The sequence below is a fragment of the Delphinus delphis genome, chromosome 5 (genome assembly GCF_949987515.2).
Source record: "Delphinus delphis chromosome 5, mDelDel1.2, whole genome shotgun sequence".
Classification (NCBI taxonomy): Eukaryota; Metazoa; Chordata; class Mammalia; order Artiodactyla; family Delphinidae; genus Delphinus; species Delphinus delphis.
The window spans coordinates 86,388,624-86,414,579 of NC_082687.1; the positions used below are offsets into that span (position 1 = coordinate 86,388,624).

Below are 25,956 nucleotides of genomic sequence, written 5' to 3' on the forward strand. Positions count from 1 at the left end.
ATTCCTAGTCTTCCCTGCCTGCACTGAATGGTCATTTATAAAAGAAAGATGAATCTGTGGCAGACTTACAGCCCATCTGGAACCTCTCTTCTTACAGCATTCTAGGTTCCATACAAAAAATGATGTCACCTGACCTGCTCTAGCTGCGCTATTTGTAAATGGATTATCTCCTGAGATTAGTGGATTAAAAGGCAGAAAATAGGATGGGAAGCCACAGGTCTGATCTGACTGAACTCATGACCACAGCCGAGACCTTGAAAGGAACTTTGGGATAAGACTGTAAACAAAAGTCCGCCAAGCTATGAGCCTTACAGCTACAACAGTTCCGAGGCCAGAAACCAGAAACAATACCTGGGCCTCCCCCACTGTACCCTCCTAGGGGTTCATCATCAAAATGCAGGCCCAGGAATCAGTGTTTCATTTGTAACCAACCGGTACACCAGAAAAAAGATTGTCCTCAAAGGTTTTATGCAAATTCTTCATCACCAGCTTCAATGCCCCCATGCGTACTCCAGAAGGAAGGCCCCCTATGGACCCCTCCTAGAACTGACAAGACTCTGGAATTCTCCAGTAAACTGCTACCAGTAATTCCTGTAGACAGCTGAGAAAAAACTAAAATTAAAATAGATGGAAAACCTTGCCAAATTCTGGTAGATACTGGAGCTACACTCTCTACTTTAAACCCTAGTCTCATAGAACAACAAATAACTCAGAGTGAAAAAGAAGTTTCTACAGTGGGTGTATCTAATAAAACCCAAAGAGAGTTACTCTCAATCAGTACAGACGCCTCTGGGACCTTTCCCTGAAAAACATTCCTTTTTTTGCTATGTGATACAGCTCCAATTAATCTATTCAGTAAAAACTCCCTTTCTAAATTAAAAGGGCTAATACGTTTTGCCTCCAATGGAGACCTCACCTTAGAATTTCCTGACAAATCTGCACCTGATCTTTTATGTTCCTTACTATCTGTCCTTGATACGGAAGAGAAAGAATTCCAGCAAAAAGCCCTAAGTTAATCAAGGTTAACAAAAAAATCTGTGGGCTACCTCCAATACTGACACTAGAAGAATAAAAGTGTAGAACCTATAAAAATTCAGATACACATATATCTAAATCTCTTTCCAAATTGCCTCAATATCCATTAAAGCCCAAGGCCATACAAGGCCTCACACCAATAATAGAAGACCCAACCACTCCAGGGCTAATCATTCCCTGAACCAGCCCCTGTAACACACAGATCTTGCCAGTCTGTAAAACTAACAGGCAGGGATGGTTATAAGCCCATGACTTGACAGCTATTAATAAGAAAGCTATTCCCCATTTCCCAGTTGTTCCAAACTCAAACACCCTTTTGTCACAAGTTCCACCTGACTCAAAATCGTTGACTGTTGAGAACCTACGTTCACCCTTCTTCAGCACCCCTGTAGACTCCACTCTAACAGTCAATAACTATTTGCCTTCACTTGGAACAATCAACAATATACCTGGACAGTCATACCTCAAGGATTCACTAAGGTCCCTTCTCATTTCTCCCAAGTGCCCCACCAAAATTTAAGTACCCTCCAGTTCACCAGGAAATCAACCCTTCTACAGTATGTAGATGACCTCTTTTTATGTTCAGTCACCAAAGAGGCATCCATAAAGGATTCCATGAATTTGCTGCAACAGCTGAAAACAAAGTCTCTGAGGAAAAATTACAATTATCTTTAGACACTGTTCATCACCTAGGTCATAATCTAAGCACTAAAGGAATCTAGCTATCTCCAAAAAGAATTAAATTAATCCAAGAATTTCCTAGGCCCACAGCTAAGCAACAGCTTCATGGATTCCAAGGTCTGTCCAGCTAATGTAGACTATGGGTTCCTAATTCTTCTCTATCAGCTTCTCCACTCTATGAACTTACTAAAAATTCAGCTCCTGAACCCCTTCTTTGGGAAGATAACAAGAACAGGCCTTCTTAAGACTTAAACAAGGGCTGCAAGAGCTACCTGCCCTAAGGCTATCAGACTGTTCAAAGCCTTTCAACTTATTTGTGCATGAACAATATAACCAAGCCCTGGGATGCTCATGGGAGACCACAGCAATAAACACAGGCCTATTGCCTATTATAGCATAGAACTCGATTCAGCTGTTTGTGCCTATCCCAGCTGCCTTAAGGCTACAGGCTACAGCTGCAGCTGCAAAGTTAGTAGAAGCCTCAGAAGCCTAGGAAATGATATTTACTTACAAACTCCACATGCTGTCCAAAGTCTTCTTAATTCTGAATTGACTAAGCATTTCTCTGCAAGCAGTCTAACCTCTTATGAGAGTCTTCTGCTTTCATCACCTAATGTGTTTCTTAAACGTTGCAATGTTCCTTAATTCTGCTTCATTACTACCCCGCCTGATCAGAGTGAATCCCATGACTGTGAGATAATAACATCCCATCTCATGACACCAATTTATGAGATGCCCCTTTGACTAATCCTCATCTAATTTTGTTTGTTGATAGGTCATACTGTAGAAATGAAAATGGGAATTTCCCAGCTGGCTCTGCTGTTACTACTTGACATGAGCTACTTGAGAGGCGAAACCTCCCACAAGCTAAATCAGCCCAACAAGCAGAGCTCCATGCCCTTACCAGAGAATGCCAATTATCAGAAGGACAAATTGTTAATATTTATACTGACAGCTGATGTGCTTGGGGTCATCTATGATTTGGGGATGTCATGGAAATAAAGGGGCTTTCTTACATCTACTGAGACTCCAATCAAAAATGGACAATACATGGACTTCCCTGGTGGCGCAGTGGTTAAGAATCCGCCTGCCAATGCAGGGGACACGGGTTCGAGCCCTGCTCCGGGAAGATCCCACCTGCCGCGGAGCAACTAAGCCCCTGTGCCACAACTACTGAAGCCCGTGCACCTAGAGCCCGTGCTCCGCAACAAGAGAAGCCACCGACTGCAATGAGAAGCCCGCGCACCACAACGAAGTGTAACCCCCCTGCTCACGGCAACTAGAGAAAGCCCGCGCGCAGCAGTGAAGACCCAACTCAGCCAAAAATAAATAAATAAATAAATTTACTTTTTTTAAAAAAGGACAACACGTAAATGTCCTTCTTACTACCATTCTCTTACTTTCTGAAACTGTATCAGAACTGAGGCTCACACCAAAACGACTGAACCTGGCTATCAGGGAAATGCCCTGGCTGACCTTCCTGCACAGACAGCAGCAACGGAATCTACAGACTGCAGCACATGTGGATAAAGTCCATTCTGCTTCTGCAAAAGCTGACCCCTTGCTGCCATACTTCTGCCATCCTGATGTCATTGCAACATGGCAACAATCTGCTCCTGAATCAGAGAAACCACAATGGGCAAATAATGGTTGCAAATTAAATGACTAGTTGGGGCTATGGAAACCCAAGATGGCCGCTTGGTTCTTCTGGCTCCCTGGCAAACCCCATCTTTCAGTTTTTACATTCCTTTACCCACCACGGTGCAATTAAGATGACTCAAATTATGAATAAACATGAGTGAGGACAATTCTGTAAAACTATGAAAACAGTTTACCACAAAGGTCTGACCTGTCAGATCTGCATCCTGGGAAAACTATTTTTGTTTCCAGAGGCTTCAAACCTCATCCCTCTGGACCCTTGGAGCACCTGCAACTGGACTTCATTCAACTGCACCTCGAATGAGTTATCAATATGTTCTTGTTATTTTATGTATGTTTTCTGACTGGCTTGAAGTCTTCCTTTGCCACACGGCTAATGCCCTCACAGTGGCAAAGAAACTGTTAGAAAACGTGTCTCGCATTTGGGTATACCTTCCACAACCTCCAGTAATTAGGGAACCCACTTCACTGGGCAAATCATACAAGCCTTAATGAAAACATTGCAAAACTTGCTGAAACTACTGGTCTCCCTTGGCCTAAGGTACTGCCTCGTGGTCTTGCTGACTGTTTGCAGTACTCCTTTTAGGAAACAACCTCACTCCACATGAGCTACTGGTATACAACTTTTTGATCCCTTGTTATCACATGCTAATATGACTACCTAATGTAAGTCTTTAATGTCTTATGCTAAAGCCTGTTATCAACAGGTTAAAAAAGCTTTCCCAGATCCCAATTCAAAGGATCCTGTTGGTCACAGTCTGAAGCCTGGTGATCGGGTATTCTGGAAATGTCATCAACCCTTGAGCCCCATTGGAATGGATCTTACCAAGTGCTTCTGACCACTAACATTACTATGAAACTAGAAGGCATTAAAACTTGGGTACACATTTCACAGCTGAAGAAGGCTCCACTGGACATCTGGTCCTGTACAAACACTAGAAACCTCCAAATCAAACTGACTAGGAAGAGAAGTAGCCAACATCGAAGTAGACTGCTTCCACCCAAGATGCTGGGTCAAGACTTCATGCTTTAGCTAAACATAAAACACTTTCTTCTTCTCTTTCTTTCCTTTACTCTGGCATTGGCCTGGGAAGATAATGTCTCATCTGTATCTCCCAAGCCACTGCTAAGAGAGGTAACCTTTCAAACTGCTAGATTTCTTATCAAATACTCCAATTTATCCATGATGCTAGAGACCCCCTGGTCCTCCCTGTGACCAATTTTTCTTCTATTCCCAATGTCACCATAAACTATAAAAAAGGAAGGAAGGAAGGGAGGGAGGGAAGAACGAACAAACAAATGAACTACAGTCAAACTCCGTTGGAAGTCACTTACAGAGTCCCGACTTTTATAGCAAGAACATCCATTGCCTTGTTTTAACCTTTCTCCAATTATAACTGTACTTTCCCAATTAGACACAAATGCCTACATAAATCATGGTACATTTGTACCTCACATTCTTATGATTATATCTAAATTGGATCTGCCCCCAATCATGAAAAGATCTCACCAGCAGCACCCATCTTTGCAAGGAATTTATAACTTTTTTTTTTTTTTTAATTTCAGGCTAGGAGATTTACTTTCCAAATGCACTGAAAACCTAACTGACCCATGGCTTGGAAAAGGCAAATCCAACCATCCCTGTGAATGAACCCACTAACAGTACCAGCTTAGCGGGAATAGTTTGTGCCCTGACAGGATTTATCTTTGTCTATGGTGGTTATCATTCTCCTTGGACCTATTTATGCCTAGATGGCTGGCACATAACTGAGCAATGCCTCTTAGGTGATCTAACTGTATTCCTAACTGCCCACAAAGTGAGACACCTCATTGGTCAACTCCTCTGAATTTATATCAGCAAGTTAGAAGGGACCTAACAGGAGGCATTCATGATTCAGGATTTGCTTCCTTTGGCAGGTCCCTACTTCCCTGGTTAGGAGTAGAGCCCATAAGCCCAGGTACTCAAGTAAACAAATGAGGTTAAGATCAGGAATCCCTCCTTAATTCTTGAAGATATTACAGAATCTGCTGCAAAAGCAATAGTTGTCCAACAAAAATCCTCAACTCTCTGGCCAAAGTTGTTCTTGGTAATGGGATAGCCCTTGATTATCTTTTAGCTGAGCAAGAAGGTGCCTGTGCTGTGGCCAACACCACCTGCTGCACCTGGATTAACACTTCTGAGGAAGCTGAAACTCAGTTATGTAAGATCACTGAACAAGCCACTTGGCTTGAGAAAGTGACTCCTTCAACAGGGTCTTTCTTTGACTTTGAGTGGTTTTGGTCTTGGGGACCATGGCTCCAAAAGGCACTCCAGGTATTAAGAATTTTCCTGCTTATAATAACCACAATAGTCTCCCTGGTATGCTGTATTCTCTCAAAAGCTTTAAGTGCATGTTTGCAGCCCCTAACCACCAAACAAATGATCTCCCTAAGACTGGAATATCAGAAAGGAATGAAGAGAATGACCAGCTTAAAAAACGTGAACCTGAAGTCATGACCTGTGAATACCACACAGAGGATCAGTAAAAACTGCAAGAACTTCAGAGCAGTAGCTGGCAGTGGCACTAATGCCTTAAATTTTGATCATACCTCTCAGGCTGAGAGTCATGATCAAAAGGGGGGAACTGTTAAAAACAGGACAACAGGCCCATAATGGAGTCACTTACGGTAAGCCCCACGTCACCAAACCAAGACAATACTTAATTTAATTACAGTTTTGGCCTCTCCCAAGAATGGAACCTTAAACCAGTCAATCAGAAATCACTTGGTCAGCACTACTGAGGTAAGCTGCCCGACAGACCCACAACTGTCCCCTAAAGGAAGGTTACCTTGACACAACCAATCCGCTTCTTTCTTCTGCTCCCTTCTGCCTAGCAGGCTGAACACTGAACAGGTCCATAGGAAAAGTCAGACTAAATTCTTCAGATATGAAAATTAGGGAAAGCCAGAAAACTTACTTCTAAAAAAAAGTAATTGTAAAGATCAATGAAAGGGTCAATGAGTATTATTTTAAGTTAATAAAGAAATACTGTTAAGTTATAGTATTTCTAAAGAAAAGAGAGACAAGACAAAATCACTTAACTCTAAGACAAAGGAAGAGAAAAATGCCCGAATCTCTGTCATGTTACTAGAAAACAAACTATACCATGTAAAAAGACTAAGACGATAAACTAAACTGAAATAGATCCAGCCGAGCTTTACTAACAGAACAAACCTTGGCATAAACTTAGATCAATTTAATAACAACTTAGTAAAGGAGCAAAACAAAGATAAAGATAAGCAGTACAATAGAAAGCAGACTGAGATAAGACACATAGTAAGGTAATTATACAGCCCCATTTGCCAGGGTTACTCCTCATTTACACCTGTTGTCCTGGTATAATTACTAATAGCACCCTCTTTCACTCTCAAAAGTATTCCTGTTTGGATGATGAATTATATGGTCATCCTATCTATAATAACAATATAAGGCAGATGGAGTTAATGTTATAGTGAAGGTACAATTTTATTTTCATTTGTGAAATGGGAATAAATACGTTCTGTACCCAACCAAACTCAGAGACCTTTTACAATATGAAACAATATGTTAAGTGTGCTAAACTCTCAAAAAAAAAAAAGAATTACATAAATGCAATGCCATGCTGTGATCCTAAAAATGCCCAGGAAAGGAGGGGGAGGAAAGGGCAGGACTGGCAGTCCGGTCGGGCTGGAACCGAAGGAGTACACATGCAGGTCCTGATGCACACTCCCATGTTTCTGCTCCCTTCCAGCCTATAACGGTATTTAATACGAAACTCTTTGTAAGGTAAATTAAAAATTAATGGAACAGGAATGGGAAATGGTATTTTTTAATGATTATTATTTGGTATGACTAAGAAAAGCAGATATAATTTGGAGGAAGGGGCTAAAATATGTACCAGTTGAAGCAGGGGTTGTGGTAATTCCCAGAAAGAGGCAAAAGGTCCTGGGTTGAATGTTTCATGGCCATAAAATAACTCAGAAGTTTTTGGCTCTTTATAGACAGAACTCATAACCATAGACTATTCATTCCCAGTTAAGCCAGTTGCGTTTAAGAGCATTATTTGCTATTTGAAACACATCTTTCTACAGAAATTGTTGTATTTAAGTTCCTATAACAAAAGCCTAATATTTAATCTATATATAACTGAACTATATAGTACCAACGGTGCTCTCGAATGACCTGTGACTAAGGAATCATCAAGAAGAGATTGAAGAGGTAGAGGTGAGACAGTCTGGATGGTAAGAAAAGAGAAAGTCTTCTGGTTTCTACGGTGGTTGCTTTGAAGGAGACAGAGGTATATGAATTGAAATACTCTAGAATTAGTTCTTATCAAATATCTATAAAGAGAAAGATAACAACAGCAGGTGGTAAATGAATTGGAAAAGAAAGAGATAGAGGAGGAAGTCTAGTAAATAGGTACTATAATTGTCAAGGGAAGACATAAGAGCCCAGGTACTCAAGTAAATAAATGCTGAGGCAGGATAGAAAATCTAGAACTTAAGAAATATTCTAGTTATGCTTATATAACTATAAAATGAGATATTTTCTTAAGATACATCCCATTAATTCATACAGTAGTTCTTAACCATTCTAGGCTACAGAACCATCTTACTTTAACAAAAGCAAAGAATCTTCTATCCAGAAAAATACACATATAGCCCTGCTTTATAGTAACTCCAAGTCCATGACCTCTTTAAGGTGGAACTTGGCCACTGTGAAATCACAAAGTACAGGGGCAGGAAAAAATGTCTTTTGCAAGACCATCACAATAGCCAAATATAATGCCTGAGATTATAAAAACTGTTACAAAAGTATAGCGCAAAAACAGCTGTTAAAATTTATTAAAGTACAAAGCAGGCATCAGAATCATGGAAGGACTTGTTAAAACAGATTTCTGGGCCCCACCCCCAAGTTTCTGATTTAGTAGGGCTGAGAGGGGGCCTAACGATTCTAACAAGTTGCTGCTTGTCCCAGAAGCACACTTTGATTTATTCCTTAGAGCAATCTTTCAAAACTATACCAACTTCTTTTTCTTCCACTTCTCTCCCTTGAGGCCCAAAGATTTGGCTGCAGTAATCCACTTTGTCTTACGCGTTCACTGCCTTTCTTTTCTCATTCTGTAGGCTAAATGCGAACAAAGTATTGAATGGAAGAGTGCCCCAACCTTATTTCTGCCTTACTTCCAAAACATGTATACAGCCTCCACGTTATTTTGAATAGCTCCAGCCATAGTTAAGAACATGCAAACAGAGAAGAGGTAATAAGCAAAGTGACAAACAGATATAAGCAAAGTGACAAACAGATATTAACAGATTTTGATCAAAATACTGTACACAAACCCCAGGAGATGACTTCCTCCTAGGTAAAAGAAGGATGTTTCTTTTCTTTTCTTTTTTTAATTTTGGCTGCGTTGGGTCTTCGTTGCTGCACGCGGGCTTTCTCTAGCTGCAGCGAGCGGGGGCTACTCTTCGTGCGCAGGTTTCTCATTGCAGTGGCTTCTCTTGTTACAGAGCATGGGCTCTAGGCATGCACGTTTCAGTAGTTGTGGCTCATGGGCTCTAGAGCGCAGGCTCAGTAGTTGTGGCGCACGGGCTTAGTTGCTCCGCGGCGTGCGGGATCTTCCCGGACCAGGGCTCGAACCCGTGTCCCCTGCGCATTGGCAGGCAGATTCTTAACCACTGTGCCACCAGGGAAGCCCGAGAAGGATGTTTCTTGCACAGACTCCTATTTAAAGGTGTTCAAAATCATTACTTCTTTTATGAGCTCTACAGATCAATAATTAGACACATTCCAAATAAAAATTAAATTTTTTAATTTAGAATTTGCAGCTAAAATAAAAAATCATAGGCAAATGTACAGAAAAAGGTATTTTTCAAACAAAGGAAATAAAGTGTAGATTTTAATCATTTCTTCTCTCATCAAAATGATACCTAAATTTTCTGCCTCAGTCATTCCCTACCTTTTTTTCTAAATTAGTATAAATGAGTGTGACTTTTCCTCTATTCTTACAATATCATTTCTTCTAGATATCACAGTATCAGAGCTAATGTCAGTCATGAAAGGCAGAGTGGTCATCATAAGAATATCAGTAATTGATGTGCCGTATAGTAGAGACCTGTATACAATAAATGTGGAAATTAGAGAAGAATATTAACATTATCAGTGTTTCTGGAAATTGCTTTTTTGAAAAATTCTCACAGTTGCCTGTTCTTATAAAAATGGAATGAAGCCTATGTGTCTAATAACAGACCTTGCTTTACAATTCATTACAGCGGTGGTCTCCAAATTCGGTTGCCCAGACCCCATAGGGATGTACAGTCTAATCCACTTTAGAGGGAAAAACATTAGAACTTCCATTTATATTTAATTTTATCTCATTTTTAATTTATATTTTCATGAACATTTTAAAAAGACATAACACTGGTATAACAGAATGTATATATAATAAAAATATTTTTATATACACATACTACTTATATACAACTATTTATTTATAAATTGTATCGGGGAGGGCATAATGATGGAGATTAATGATATATATTAACATAGAAAAGCAACACAGACTAGAAATCAAGACCATGGGTTCAGTCTGTTCTATCATTTATAAGCTGGTGACCCTGGGCATTTGCCTCATCTCTCTAAGCCTATTCCTTATCTGCAAATAGATAATTATGGTATATTCTTAGTTCACAGGGTTGCTATGAGGAGTCCATTCCATAGTGTATGCAAAGTGCTTACAGTGTGGAACAAACAGTAAATGCTAAATAAATGTTTTCTGTTATTTTAGTATATAAATCCATAAATACAAGTTTGAGAAGTCCTCCAGTAACAAAACTAAATTAATTCATCATTTCCCAGTTTTGGCCACTAACCCTTTTTTCTATGGAATAACTATCAACATTCTCTGCTATTCTAGTTGTATGCTTATTGCTATTATTTTCCAGAAAGAATTAAAGCCTGCTTTTACGGCATCAAGTTTTTAACTAATTAAACTATGAAAATTTCAGTATACAGGAAAATACCTCAATAATTATAATTTAACAGCAAGAATTCTTTAGCACCTACTCTCTTCACCTTACCTTTGCCCTGCCTGTCCTTTCAGGTGAACGCCAAGTGATCCTTCAGTCAAATAAGTTGTACCGGTACATTTGTGCATGTAAAGTACTACTCAGTAGATAACTTTAATCAAATTTAACATGCTTTAAAATGTTAGACATATCCTAATACAAAGATAAACATGAAAAGTCTTATTGTGGGTCACTTCCAAAGCAAAGCCTTTTGAAGGAAGTCATATAACTTTACTGCTTTTATACTTTATAATTCCATGGCTTGAGAATTTCCCATCAAATCTCTCTAGCAGAGTACAAAAACAAACCACGATAAGCAGCCTCTAAAATGGCTCATAGGAAGAGTTCTAAAAGGTAAATAAAATGAGATAACAAGACAAAAATAAACAAATAAAATAAAATGGCTCATAATGATCCCCACATCCTCTTATTTGTGCTCCTGTGTTAACTGCCTCCCCTTGAGTATCAGCTGGACCTAGCAACTCACTTCCAACAAACAGAATATGGCAAAAAGTGATGAAACAGGACTCCCAAGATGAGGTTACAAAAAGACTTTGACTTCCATGTTGTCCTTTCCCTCTCTCTCTCTCTCTCTCTCTCTCCCTCCCTCCCTCCCTCCCCCGACTTTCTCTCTCCCACCCCCATGCTCCCCCCACCCCCTTCAGCCCCTCTCAGTCAGGGAAGACCACTGCCCTATGGACAGGGGCATGTGGCAGGGGACCGACATCTGCAACCAGCAACCAGTGAGGACCTGTGGAGCCAACAGCCACATGAGTAGGCCTTGAAGTGAATCCTCCCCAAATCAGGCCTTGAGATGACTGCAATACCAGTTGACATCTTAACCGCAGCTAGTGAGAGGCCCAGAGTTGCAAGAGTCAGCTAAGCTGCTCCTGGATTTCGAACCCACGGAAACCATGAGATGATAAAACCGTTGAGTGGCTTAGTAAACCACTAAGTTGGGAAGAATTTGTTACACAATAATTGATAACTAATATCTAAGTTGAAATTTTAACTTAGAAAACTTCAGTAAAGAACAGACGCAGTTATTCCTTTAGAAACAATACTCCACGTAATTCAAAACTCAGCGATCCTTTTTTAAAATGTATTTTCTCCTATTTTTTTCTAACCCTACTTTTGCCTATTTTCTTAAGTGACTCTCCTTGTTTCAGACAGATTCATCTGTGTGGTTAAAACTAAGTTTTCTGAGAAGTGTACCGAGAAATGATGACAAAGGTGTTTTTCAGGCAGAATAGCTAATATAAGAAAACAAATACCAGGTACAACCAGATTTTTCACATAAGTTGGCCTTAAAGTTGGTTTTATATACATATGTATACAAAACCAACTGATAACAAACACTCTAAAACTATTTGGAATCACATAAATGAACGGGAAGAATGGATAAAAAGGGGGAAAAAGTAGAAAAAGGGGAAGAAACCTTTTAAAATATAAAAGAAAAAGGGGGGAAAATAAAAACAGAAAACAAGGTTCATACACACTAGGAACTATAATAAAACTTCCAGTCATGAAGTAGGCAATAACAATGTCAGTTCTCACTGCCTCCTACTGCTGTGCTCAGGGCCACAAAACCATTCAATACTCTCATTTAAATTATTGGCTAATCAAGTACCTACACTGTCCAAAATATCTTCAATATTGACAGAACAGGCAAACTTAACTGTAATCAATAACTCAATCTAAGGAGGTCACAAATTCAGCATACACTGACATCTAATCTTCTAGATCTTGCGTCAGAAGACAATGACCTAGAGAGCAAAAGCTGCATATCCTGTTCCTAATCTGAAACACCCCTAGGCCTCCAATTTCAATTGTAGAATAGCTCTGGAAAATTGCCAGATATTTATTCTCTTACTTGTCCAAGCACTGCAAACAGTACACACTTTGTTACCTTCTTAATGAGGCCTGCCATGACCATCCTATTTAAAATTACAGCCATCCATTATCTACATGTCCTGATCCCCCTTCCCCTGCTTATTTAGTTTTTTGTTTAGTCTTGCTTTGTTTAGTCTTGTTTTGTTTAGTCTTGTTTAGTTTTGTTTTGTTTAGTCACAAGCCCCATCAGAATGTTAGCCTAAGGGCTTCAAGATTTATATGCAATTTTGTCTGTTTTTTTCCTGATATATTTCAAGATCTATTTGAGTATCTGGCATGGAATAGATCCTCAAATATTAGCTCAATATCAAATGAATGAATAAACTAGAAAAGTAAATGCTTTCTCATATGACCAAAAGCAATAGGTACTAAAGAGAAAAAAATTAAGCTTCCAACCAGCATTTTCAAATGCTAAATATTTTGCTAAAATTTTTAAAAAGCAATATTTCCATTCAAAAATCACAAGAAATTAAGTATTTTTAAATTTCTAAGGTTTCCTATTAAATTCATGAAGTTTCCTAATGATGGCTACTAGAGACCTATAACAGTATTAATATTCACTTCTTTAAAAAAAAGACACTTTAACAAGAAATACAAATCAAGATGTAGCAATAATGAACTGAAGGCACCAAACTGGTCCAAAAACTACAGAATTAAAAACCCATTCTCTTGGGCTTCCCTGGTGGCGCAGTGGCTGGGAGTCTGCCTGCCGATGCAGGGGACGCAGGTTCGTGCCCCGGTCCAGGAAGATCCCACATGCCGCGGAGCGGCTGGGCCCGTGAGCCATGGCCAATGAGCCTGCGCGTCCGGAGCCTGTGCTCCGCAACGGGAGAGGCCACAACAGTGAGAGGCCCGCATACCACAAAAAAAAAAAAAAAAAAGAAAAAACCCATTCTCTTAAAGCCTGCAACACACTATAGTCTCTAAGATCAGTCCTGTCCAATATAAATAGTGATCTACATATGTGATTAAAAATTTCCTAGGAGTCACATTAAAAAGTAAAAACAAGTGAAATTAATTTTATATTATATTTCATGTAACCCAGTATGCCCATAATATAATCATTTCCAACATGTAATCAATATTTCAATATTTATGTAAATCTTCAAAATTTGAAGTGCATTTTACACATATAACACACCTCAATTTTAAGTGCTCAATAGACAAATATAGCTAGTAGCTACCATACTGTACAATGGATTTCTAGATTTTTGGGGGTACTAATAAAACACAGAAGCATACTATATTTGTTTTTAAATATTCATATTAAAAGAAATACAGAGAGAAAGATATCTTCTGTTTTTAAACATTCAAGTTCACCTATTATACTGATAGAATTCTAAGTTCTTTTAACATAAGTTTTACTTTTTAACAAAGTTATTATTTTTTATTACAAAATATTTGGAATTCCACTAAAATTTAAGACTCAATAAGAATTCCATTGAAGTATAAATTATACAGCCATGCGTGATTACTTTGTTTGGCACAGTGATAATGATAATATTTCACACATCTGAGCATTTACTATCTGATGATGAGATAAAAAGATTAAAATAACTTGTAATTCTAGGAATTATTATGCAATCAAATACATTCAAATCGGCTGTCAAATATCTGCATAAGCTTACTTAATACCTCTCTGTCTATATATTATACACAATTGCAACAGATCCTTCTCTTGAAGGTATTTTTAATAATTAAAAAATATGAATTTTTGCTATTTTTCCATATTTAAATATTTTTTAAATTGTGATATAATAAGAAATATATTTGGTCTTTATCCCTGGTTCCTAGAACAGAGCTCTTAAAAGTCTTAGAATTTCCTCAGTGATAGTGTCCTTTCCTCCTTTAATCACCCCTGAGTTCATGCTAATGAGATGACTAAGGGAGGGGCCCCTAAATAGCCTCAGGATGGGGCTGATCATGAGAAAGACCAAGTGATCAGAGAACGGGAAATTTCAGTCCCAGCTACCTGACCTCTGGGAAAACTGAGCTCTGTAAAAACTCTTGAACTTAGAGATTCAGAAAGCTTCCAGGTTGGTGAATATATCAAGGTGTGGGAGGTGCTGGGAGGGCGGCATGCCCAGAGAGGGCATGGAAGCTCCATGCGCCTTCTACCATACCTTGTCCTATACATATACAGCACTTGGCTGTTCCAGAGTTATATCCTTTTTAATAAACCAGTAAACATAAGTAAAGTGTCCTCCTGAGTTCTGTGAGCCATTCCAGCAAATTTTCCTTTTTTTTAACTGAAGTACAGTTGATGTACAATATTATATAAGTTACAGGTGTACAATATGGTGATTTGTAAAGGTTATACTCTATAATTAGTATGAAATATTGGCTATATTCCCTGTGTTGTACAGTAGCTTATTTATTTTATATATAATAGCTTGTACCTCTTAATCTCCTACCCCTATATTGCCCCTCCCCTCTTCCCTCTCCCCACTGGTAACCACTAGTTTGTTCTCTATATCTGTGAGTCTGCTTCTTTTTTGTATTATTCACTAGTTTATTTTTTAGATTCCACATATAAGTGCTATCAAACAGTATTTTTCTTTCTCTGTTTGGCTTATTTCACTTAGCCTAACACTCCTCCAAGTCTATCCATGTTGCTACAAATGGCAAAATTTCATTCTTTTTATGGCTGAGTAGTATTCCACTGTATTTATGTACCACATCTTCTTTACCCACTCATCTGCTGATGGATGCTTAGGTTGCTTCCATATCTTGGCAATTGTAAACAATGCTGCTATGAACACTGGGGTGCATGTATCTTTTTGAATTCGTGTTTTTTTGTTTTTTTCAGATACATACCCAGCAAATGTTCAAACCTGAGGAAGGAGCCATGGGAACCCCAGATTTATCGCCAGTCAGTCAGAAGTTCAAAAACATAACCAGAGACTTGTGACTGGGATCTGAGGTAAGGGCAGTATTATGAGACTGAGCCCTTTAACTTGTGGGATCAGGGAGAGAGCGTCAGAATTGAATTGAATTGTTGGAAATGCAGTTGGTGTTGGAAAACTGAAGAACTGGTTGGTGTCAGAAAACACCCCAGAGTAGTAATATTTATAACTTGATATATCAATTAATAACAAAAGTAATTTTATTAAGTAGATTTTTAATATTTGATAATCAAAATCTTAAGCAACTATATTAGCAACTAAGTAAACAATTTAGACAATCTTGGGAGGATTAGAAAGAACAATTCATCACTAATAATTCAGAGTATTACTTCTAAAAAGTAGTTTTATAGCTTGATTTTATTGTGTGTATGTGTGTGTTTGTACTGGAAGAAAGAGAAGGAATGGTGATGATGTTGAGAGAATGAATTACTCAGTATAATAAAGTGACCCTCAATAAATGACAACTACTTTGTTATATTCCAGCAAGTAAAATTCCTAATAATCATCAACTTCATTTCATTTACTCTACTTTACGACCAACAGAATATATTTACATACTTCAAATACTTTTTAAGTTGGAAACAATGTAAAATAGGACTATCCTGTCATCTGCAGTTCCAAAAATGAAAGAAATAAATTTGACTACTTTGAACTGAAAGCCATGATTTTGGTATTAATAGAACTGAACTCTAATTAAAATGATTTAACCACAATGAGAAGAGATTATCTCTCAGTAAGCATGAATCAGCTGATGCAGAGATAGTAAAAAAAAAAAAAGACTAAAGAGTTAATATCTGATCTAATAAGTACTAAGAAATCACTGTTAAATTTCTTAGCTAGAGAAAGACACTCTCAAAAGTGATATGCATGATGATTAGAGAGGAAAAAATTAGAGGTAATAATCTAGGCATAAGATAATAAATACCTAGATTAAAATGGAATAAGTAAATAACTAAAACAGGTAAATGAAAAAGGACTAAATTCTAAGAACACAAAATTTTATTTATAGCAGGGGTTGGCACACTACAGACTGATGGCTGTCTTTGCAAACAAAGTTTTATTGGAACACAGCCATGACCATTAGTTCATATACTGTCTAAGGCTGCTGGGCACTACAATGGGAGAGTTAAGTAGATCCAACAGAGATCATGCAGCTCATACAAATCTAAACTATTTGCTAGCTGGCCTATATTCATTTCCTACGGCTGCTGTAACAAAGTACCATAAACTGAGTGGCTTAAAATAACAGAAATTTATTCTTTCACGGTCTGGAGGCTATAAATCTAAATAAAGTGTCAGCAGGGCCATGCTCTCTGAAAGGCTCTAAGGGAGAATCTGTTTCATGCCTTTCTCTTGGCTTTTGGTGTCACCAGCAATCCTTGTCATTCCTTGACTTGTAGCTGCATAACTCCAATCTCTGCATCCACTGTCACATGATCATCTTCTCCCCTGTGTCTGTCTGTCCACATGGTGTTCTCCTCTCTTACAAGGACACCAGTCATATTGGATTAAGAGCCCATGTTACTCCAATATACACTCCTCTTAAATAACTACATCTGAAATGAACCTATTTCCAAATAAGGTCACATTATGAGGTACTGGGGGTTAGGACTTCAAAATATTTTTTGGGGGGGGGGACATATTTCAACGCATAATTTGGCCCTTTACAGAAAAAGTCTGCCAACTCCTAATTTAAAAGAGTAAAAACTGGTACTTCCTTAGTGGCACAGCAGTTAAGAATCCACCTGCCAACGCAAGGGACACAGTTCAAGCCCTGGTCCAGGAAGATACCACATGCCACAGAGCAACGAAGTCCATGCACCACAACCACTAAGCCTGCGCTCTAGAGCCCGTGAGCCGCGAGCCACAACTACTGAGCCCATGTGCCACAACTACTGAAGCCCGCGCACCTAGAGCCCGTGCTCTGCAACAACAGAAGCCACCGCAATGAGAAGCCCGTGCACTGCAATGAAGAGTAGCCCCCACTCGCCACAACTAGAGAAAGCCTGCACATAGCAACAAAGACCCAAAGCAGCCAAAAATTTAAAATAAATAAAATAAACTTTAAAAAAATTAAATAAAAGAGTAAAAACTGAGGAGAAGTAGGTCCACAATTGCCATTGAACAGTGAGGGATTTCAAAGAGAGATCTGGGATTTTGCTTTAGATAAACTAAGCTGAAAACAAGAGCCCTCAAAAGATGTCAGGCAGAAAGCAATATATGTACGTCAGAATCTGGACTGGCTTAGAGATGGAGGCATCAGGAGTAACCTGAAAGTGGATGAGCATTCTCAAGGTAAATGTTTTATACAGCAGGTCAAAAATCGATCTTTAGAGAATGTTTCTGTTACATAACAATGTGATTAGACAAAAATGTGATGAGAGGATGTCACTGTTATACAACATTAGATAATAATGTAGAAAATAGTGTAATTTAGTATCATGTAAACTAAAAGAGAAGCATCTCAACAGTGACAAATACAACAAAAAGAGTGAAAAGAACTAAAAACTGACTGGGGAATTTGGTTAGAATGAGACCAGAATCAAATAAAGAAAACAACCTCTAAGAAGAAAACTGAAAGGGACAATAGACGGGGGTAAGATGAGAATGCTTAAGAAATAAAGTACTATTTATTTGTACGGTGAGTACAGTAGATTAGGACATTGGTGACCCCCAGTAAACCACATCTCCTGGTATTCATATCCTTGTATAATCCTTTCCAACACAGACTCTGAGTTCAGCCAAATAACTTGCTTTAAGACAATTTGATATTAACAGGCATTGGCAAGCAGGGGCATGATAAGCACTTTCACATGGGAACTTGTTCTCTTGGAACACTGCCACCTGGAAGCTGGCTGCCATGCTGTAAGGAAGCTTGAGCTAGACTCCTGAATGATGAGAGACTGGATGGAGAGAGACTCTGATGGAAAAGAGGTCATCTGAGATATTCCAGCCCAGCAGAGCTGGCAACTGAATGCAACTGCCACAGTGACCTCAGGCCATAACTACGGGAACAGAAAAAGTGCTCAGCAAAGCCCAGTCAACCCAGAGAATCAGGAGAAATAACAAAATGTTGTTTTAGGCCACTAAATTTTGTGGTGGTTTGTAAAGCAGCAATAGATAACTGACATAGTCAGAATAGGATATATGTTTGAGAAACCCAAGTACACAGAGTGGGAATTCTTATAAAACTGAGAAGACCTGTATAGATGTGAAAAAAAAGAAAAAAGAAAAACCATGTAAATACAAAGGGTAAAATTAAAATGTGAAGAGAAAAACTAAAGATGATGAAGATGAAGGAGTTCAGTCATACAAGGAATAATGGGAAAATTTAAGACTAAAAACTTGGTCATTCTGTTTTAAGAGAATACCAGGGAAAAAGGGTTTCCACCTACTTCATCACTTTCATCTACTTCAATTCCACCATCTTTGTCATCATCCATTTGTTTATGTATTGTTTGAAGAGCTTCCAGACTAAATCTATCTTCTTCTGTGAAGCATGGTGGACTCAGTGACATGCAGGGATCTGAAATAGAACAAAGGGCAATTACTAACTTGCAATCCCCAAACACAAGCTATAGTCAAGAGAATGTAATTTAAAACAAAACCAACAAATTAAATTTCAGACTAAGTCAAACTAAGAGGCTTTAAGAAGTCTAGTAGGGTATTCTTCACATCAAAAGTATAATATATGAACACACTGACTAAAAATAAATAATTCAATTTAATTGATATTAGTCAACTAAAACCAGTACTAAATTCAGGTTGTCTACATTCTTCTTATCCAGATCATTATATTTATAAATTATTCCTCCCCCAAAACAGATAAACTCTCTCCTTTAAAAAAAGGAAAAAAAAACTAAACATCACAGAGTACAAGGTGCTATTTTTATATAGTCCAGTTTAAAATGTAAGTCCTAGGGAAACATCACAAAGAATACAAGAAAAAGAAATGCAGACTATTCACATGATCCTTAGACATTTTTTAATCATTTTTCTATCTAACAGAATCCAAGAGTCCACTGTATGACTTTTAAAATAAAATGTATAACTTCTTAGATTCAACAAAGAAAAACTGAATTTTTAAAAATCTTGTTCTTCATGTTTTTCTTAACATATGTTTATTGGCTAAACCTTTTCCTATGGAAAATGAGTGAATCCTCACATCTAGGTTGTCAAAACTAACAATTTAAAGAGAATGTGGGGCTTTTCATGGCTTAAAATGAGATTAGTAAAAATTACCTCCTGTTGACTCAATTAGTAAACAGTCTACATACCAAAATGGAAAAGTACTGCCAAAACTTCACTCACACCCAATCTGGCTGACTGCTGGATTGACAAATTCCAGGAACTGACTTCTACCAGGTCACTAAAATAATATCCTTTTAAAACATCATCAGATCCACATGTATTTCTAGGAACAGTATGGTCTTAAAGTTTAAAGTGGTTATTAGCATAACAGAAGGGTTAGCCACAGTTTGGCCATCTCCTCAACAATAGTTAAAAATCTAGTTTATCATCTGGTCCTGTTATGAATTAACTGACTGTGGACAAATCACTTGTCCTTGTATCTTAGTTACCTCTCTAAAATAAAGCAAGTAGACTAGATGTTTACTAAGCTCTATTGCAGCCACAACGGCCTAAGAATATCTAATTCTGCATTTAGGAAAAAAAAATTACAAGAAAAGAAGCCAGTCCTGGAGACAAACTAATAATTTTCTAAAAAAAAAACCAATTTAAGCCTATATTACCTGCATGTTCTACTTATAGAACATTTTGGCAATTTAACATTTAATAGTTTTAAGTTTTTAATCTGAAACTTAATTTTGATTCCTTTAATCTTAGAAGGGAAGGAAACAGAAAAGGAAACTCTCTAAAAATGAAATTATAAGTTATGTGACATAAATATGTGTATAAATATTCAAAACTCTGATTAAGATTTGCTAAAATCTAAGAACTTACAGGCATAATGGTCAATTACGATCCCTAATTCACAAGACATCCAGAACCCTCATATGCCCACAAGTTATTCTGAATGGATGCAAAATAAAATATAAGCTCTCAGGTATCACAACAACACATGGTGTGAAGAAGATGTGTATACAACATGCTACTGCCTCCAGCAGACATATTTTTAACACGTATTTATTTTGCTAACAAACATATGAAGTGAAAGTTATTACAACTAGTACAATAAGGAAAGTCTCAGCATCACTCACTCTGATTAAATAGGCTTTGTTGTCAAACTCTCTAAGCGAAGTCAACAGTGAGGACGGCAGAAACATTAAAAAGCTTAAGCTTTTTATACAATATGATTTTATACAATTTTATACATTTATACATTTATGCATTTTATACAATATGATATAAAAGAACTGTACATATAATGAATCAGGTATAATGGTTTCAAAGACAACTGCTAAAATACCAAAATCAGTCTCCTTTGCCAACATCTTACAGACATCTACCTTAGCTACCCAAAATGCACTATGTACTCCATAGCCAGAACAGGTTTCTCATCTAAACAGAATCACTTGTTCATTTAAACATGATATGGAGTGCCTGTCATGTGCCAGGCCCTGTACTTGGTGCTGGACACCCAACTAAGGCAAATTTCCTCCCCTTGGTGCCCTCACCTTGTGTTAAATGCAATGTGGTGTGATATATCTTTCTAGCATTATTATGCTGAGCATTCCTTTCTTTCCTCTGGATCAAGACCAGCACATTCCACTGAGAAAAAAAGGAATCAGCTGAAACAGAGTAAGACTTAACCAAAGTCAGCAATCAACACCATTGTTAAATTCCACCTTGTTTTCCTCTACCCAAAGCCAAACAAACGCTCAATCTGATTCTGCAGAAACAGAGTTACTGAATTAAAATTATTTCACCTAATAAGAAACATCTGATATATTCTAGAAGCCAATGCTCTTTCATGTACATAATGTACAACCTACAACCCTGTGTGAGGAACATATTATCTCCATTTTTCAGATGAGGAAATGAGACTAATGAGTTACTTTCTTAAGATCACACCCCTAGAAATCACAGACCTGGGATTCCCACCAGTCTTCAAGACTCCAATTCATGTTCGAATGTCAGTATAATGAACATAAATGCGTCAGTGTCACCAGTGTCAGAGAAGAATAAAGGATTGCTATCATAGATACTGCCAGAACCTGGCTGAGAAGCAGAGAGAACCAAGAAGCATAAATGTGTCCCAAGGAAGGGGATCACTAGATACCTCATAAATGACAGACATAATCTGAAATACAGACCTACACTTCTTAGATTACTTCTCCTTTTGAGAATAACGTACCTTTAATTCACACTCCCCTTGAAAAAACCTTTACAATAAGTATACTACCACAGTAACAGACATATGTTGAAAGTTTAAACAAATATAAATATTAGAAGCCAACTAAATAAACTTCTTAATTTGTTACTTATCTAGCAAAATACATAAATGCCAGACTTCAGGTTAGAAGCCAGGTATACAAAGGGTAAAAGCAAAGTTAAATATGGCAAGTACAATGACAGACATGTAATAAATATATAATGGCAGTAAAACTAAGGGAGTAGTCCTGTATAGCAAGAAGATTTGAGGAGAAAGTGATATTTACACATTGATTCTTAAAAGATGAGCAAGTGTTCTCTAGGAAGACATGAATGGGCAAGAACATAAGCTGCTAATAGTTATACTAACAAAATAATGATGACAATAACTATCAATTACAGAGTGTCTATAACGTATTACATAAATTTATATATAAATTATATATTTCACTTTGTTTATAAAATAGGCATTATTATTACCATTTGACTAGGTAATTGAGAAAAGACTGACAATATCATTGAGGGTCAGACTATAGAGGGATCTACAGATTATTCTAAAGTGACAATAAAAGGGAAAACGTGTTAATAAATTACTCACTGAAACCCTCTACTTGCAGTTTCCTTGGCCTGCAAAGCTCTTTCTCCCAAGTACACCCACTGTTGGTTCATTCCAGCACACATGTTTCTCCTCAGAGGTCATCTTATTTCCCTATCTAAAATAGCCTTCTCCTTTTCTATTTGTTATATTTTTCTTCACAGCACTTAATCACAGTGCATATATTATGTATTTACTTTCTTACTGTCCAATCCTCCACTATAATGCAATCATGAGATGAAAGGCTTTGTTCTGATTGTTGCTCTTTGCTGAGTGCCTAGAAGTGTCTGGCACATAGTAAGCGCTCAAAAAATATGTTTACTGCATTACTTACCTAACTGGTTTCCAATATAAATGTTTGGAAGAGAAAAACTTTTCACAAAATTACTTGGCTGATTAGAAAACTAACATGTAGAAAGTGACAGTAAAACCCCTCACCTCTTTATAGTACTAAAGTTAACTCTAAGTGTTAGTAGAAATCTACTAATATTACTCCTGCTCCAATTAAAAGTATTCAGTGGCCCTCAAGAGCCTAAAGTATAAAGTCTATTTTTCCACTGTCAAATACTGCTGTTTAAATACTTAATGAACAAAATATACAACACATTATAAAAAAATAATGGAGGGGAACTTTAAAATATTTAAGATTCAAGGCCCTTATACTTTAGCAGCAAAGATAAAATTTCATGAAGGCAAGGACTAAGCTTGTTTTATTCATGACTATATATTATTACTATTATTATATATGTTATAATATATGTACATTATTATTATACAGTACTACTCCTAATAAATAATTATGGCTGACTGGCTTTTACATGCAAGCAATTGCATTTTTGGTGGTATTAGGAAAGAGAAATTGGATTTTAATAAGTGGGGTTAGAAAAAGAGAAAACAAGAACAAACCCAAAGAGGAAATAAGACGATATCTGGGACCCACAAAGAGCAGTCTGGCTAGCAGACTGGCTCTCTACTGAGAGTGCTACTCAGGGCTCCTCGCTGCTCACCTCTCCTCCATCTGCTGCTGTAGGCCTTCAGCGGAGGGCTGGGGAGGCCAGTCCCACATAACAAGGAACTGTCCTCTGCCAGCTAACAGTACTGCCCAGAGGGAGGAAGAAAACACTAGCAAGCATGGGTGGAGGAGCAGCAGGATGTGAATCTGGAAAGATGGCTTGGGGTTATCCGTCAGTGAACGGCAATGAACCAAGAAAGAAGAGACTAAAAGAAGCCACTGATCATTTTTAAGTGAACTGTGACTTGATGGCAAATATAACAGAAATCACAACTTATATTTTGTGTAGTGCTTTCAAGTTCAAAAAATGTTTTCCCATATAGTCAGTTTTATTTTAATCTAGAGAAAAAACTATAGTCTCAGTTTACATGCTTGTTACCAGCGAATGCCTATTCCAACAGTACAGGCAGGAAGTAACAACATAAACTACAACCACAGCAGTGAGGATAGATGGAAGAGGTCAGACTGAAGTGACAACTGAGTGTACTGAGAGAAAGGAGACAAATATGACTGACATTTTTAGAATGAACTAATAAAAGTCTAGGTAAAACAAAGGTAACTTCTATTTGGATGAGTGAAACCAAACAACACAGAGTTACAAACTGCGCCAAATGTGACTCCATTAAGCCTTTACTAGAGGCACAAATATTTATGCCATATTCTATATTTTGTTGTCCCAGTCAATTGATATAGGCAAGGAATATAGTTCAGAAATGTAAGAAAATAAGAGCTTAAGAAATAAATGAAACTGAAAAAGTAAATCCAGTCTTTAAAGCTAGTTTCCCTCCTATAATACCTTTGAGGTCAGCAAATTTCATGCAGAAGAGAACTAAGAAGGAGAGCCAGCCGACTTTTCATCACAAACCAATGACTGTAGCCCATTAACAATGTGCAACATCATATACTGCCAAGAACATGGCTTACCACGCTGGCAACTTTTATGAGTCTCATGATTAGGATTTTCTTAATTACTACCACTGAGAGAAAAATTTTAAACAAATATTGTTCATACTTGGTGCTTCCACTAATAGTTCAAGCATTTATCAAATCAAACACTTCAATCTGAATATTTTGAGAGCAAATCTTCTCTAAAATCTTCAGAGATAACCGTTTGGTGTCATTTTTCAATAAACCAACAATCTGATTCAAACTCAAAAAGAAAGTGAATAATGTCTTCTTTCTTTTTTGATATCCTCTTTAAGGCAGAGTCTGCCTTATTTCTCTTATTATCCCAATGTCTAGCATATCACCAACACCTGGCATACAGGAGGATTAATGGATGTTTCTCAAAAAGTCTAATAAATAAATAATAAAGGCTGCCACATACTTTTTTAAAGAGAAGTTTCAACCCATAATCTATTATATTTCCCGGTATATGGTACCAGGAAATATAATTTCATAGATATTCAAACTATGCTAATATTTACTGAAAGTATATTACATGCCAGAACAACAAATGAGAAAAGGAAAATTGTAACTCGTATACACGACGCTATACCAGGAGGCTATAAAAATGCAGGTGGATTCTGAATCTCAAATGTTTAACTCAGATTTTTGAAAAGTTCAACAAAGGAGACAGACCTCACCAACAACAGGGCTGAGAAACCACTGCTGATATATCAAATTATGGCTTAAGTATTATAGTGAAAAGAAAATAAAGAGCCTTTATTTTGAAACCCTTTCTGATTAATGACTGCCTCTTGGAGCTCTGAATCACTGACTTCGTTTACAAAGTCCTCATTAATTAGTCTGACTCTTGTAAAAAGAAAGAACTTTCCCCTCATCTGTTAGCTAAAAATTTCCCTTAAAAATTGCTAAGTTCAATTATACCTTCCAAATGTTTTAAACAGACTATCTGAAACAAACTCAGTTACTTAGGTCCTTTCCCACTTTCCAGGGATATTTTTCAACTTACCATCTTCTGATTATTTCACTCCCACTTATTCCCCCACCCTCACAAAGCATCTTGTCCTTGCCACCTCAAAAAGTTCCCACTAATCTTCTCAAAGAGCCTCTCTAAAGGTAGGAGACAAGGTGATGCCTCTGCCTCAAAACTATCTTAATATGCAATTCATTTACCAACACATTCCTCAACCCAAAAATATCTACACTTACATTTGTGGTTAACCAATATGTTCATTTAATGTATGTAAATAAATGAGAAATATTTATGCAGCTGTATTTATCTCTAGATTCATTGACAGCTGCCTAATTTTTCCCACTGTGTTTTATACTATAACTTCCTAGAAAGCAATACTATATCTGAGTATAACTTTGCTGTATCTGTCATATGCAGGAAAATATTGTTGACTAGGTGCAAAAAACAAAAGTAAACAGATGCATGCATACACTTATTTACTGACTCCTAATTTCCCAGGATGCTATAAACACTAACTTTATTTATTTATCTATCTATTTATTTATTTATGGCTGCATTGGGTCTTCATTGCTGTGAACGGGCTTTCTCTAGTAGCAGCGAGTGGGGGCTACTCTTTGTTGCGGTACGTGGGCTTCTCATTGCGGTGGTTTCTCTTGTTGCAGAGCACAGGCTCTAGGCACGTGGGCTTCAGTAATTGTGGCACGTGGGCTCAGTAGTTGTGTCTTGCAAGCTCTAGAGCACAGGCTCAGTAGTTGTGGCATGCAGCCTTAGTTGCTCCATGGCATGTGGGATCTTCCCAGCCCAGGGCTCGAACCCATGTCCCCTCATTGGCAGGCGGATTCTTAACCACTGCGCCACCAGGGAAGCCCTAAAC

General features: G+C 37.6%; 1 protein-coding gene across 2 annotated transcripts in view; it reads right to left on the reverse strand.

Annotated features, from left to right (window-relative positions):
• The window catches only part of STIM2 (stromal interaction molecule 2), a 168,243-nt gene that overhangs the window by 83,249 nt on the left and 59,038 nt on the right, over nt 1-25,956 (reverse strand). For both annotated transcript variants that reach the window (XM_060012728.1, XM_060012729.1), the window contains exon 2: nt 18,659-18,789. In XM_060012728.1, the coding sequence (XP_059868711.1) occupies nt 18,659-18,789 (131 nt within the window). The remainder of the gene's footprint in view (nt 1-18,658; nt 18,790-25,956) is intronic.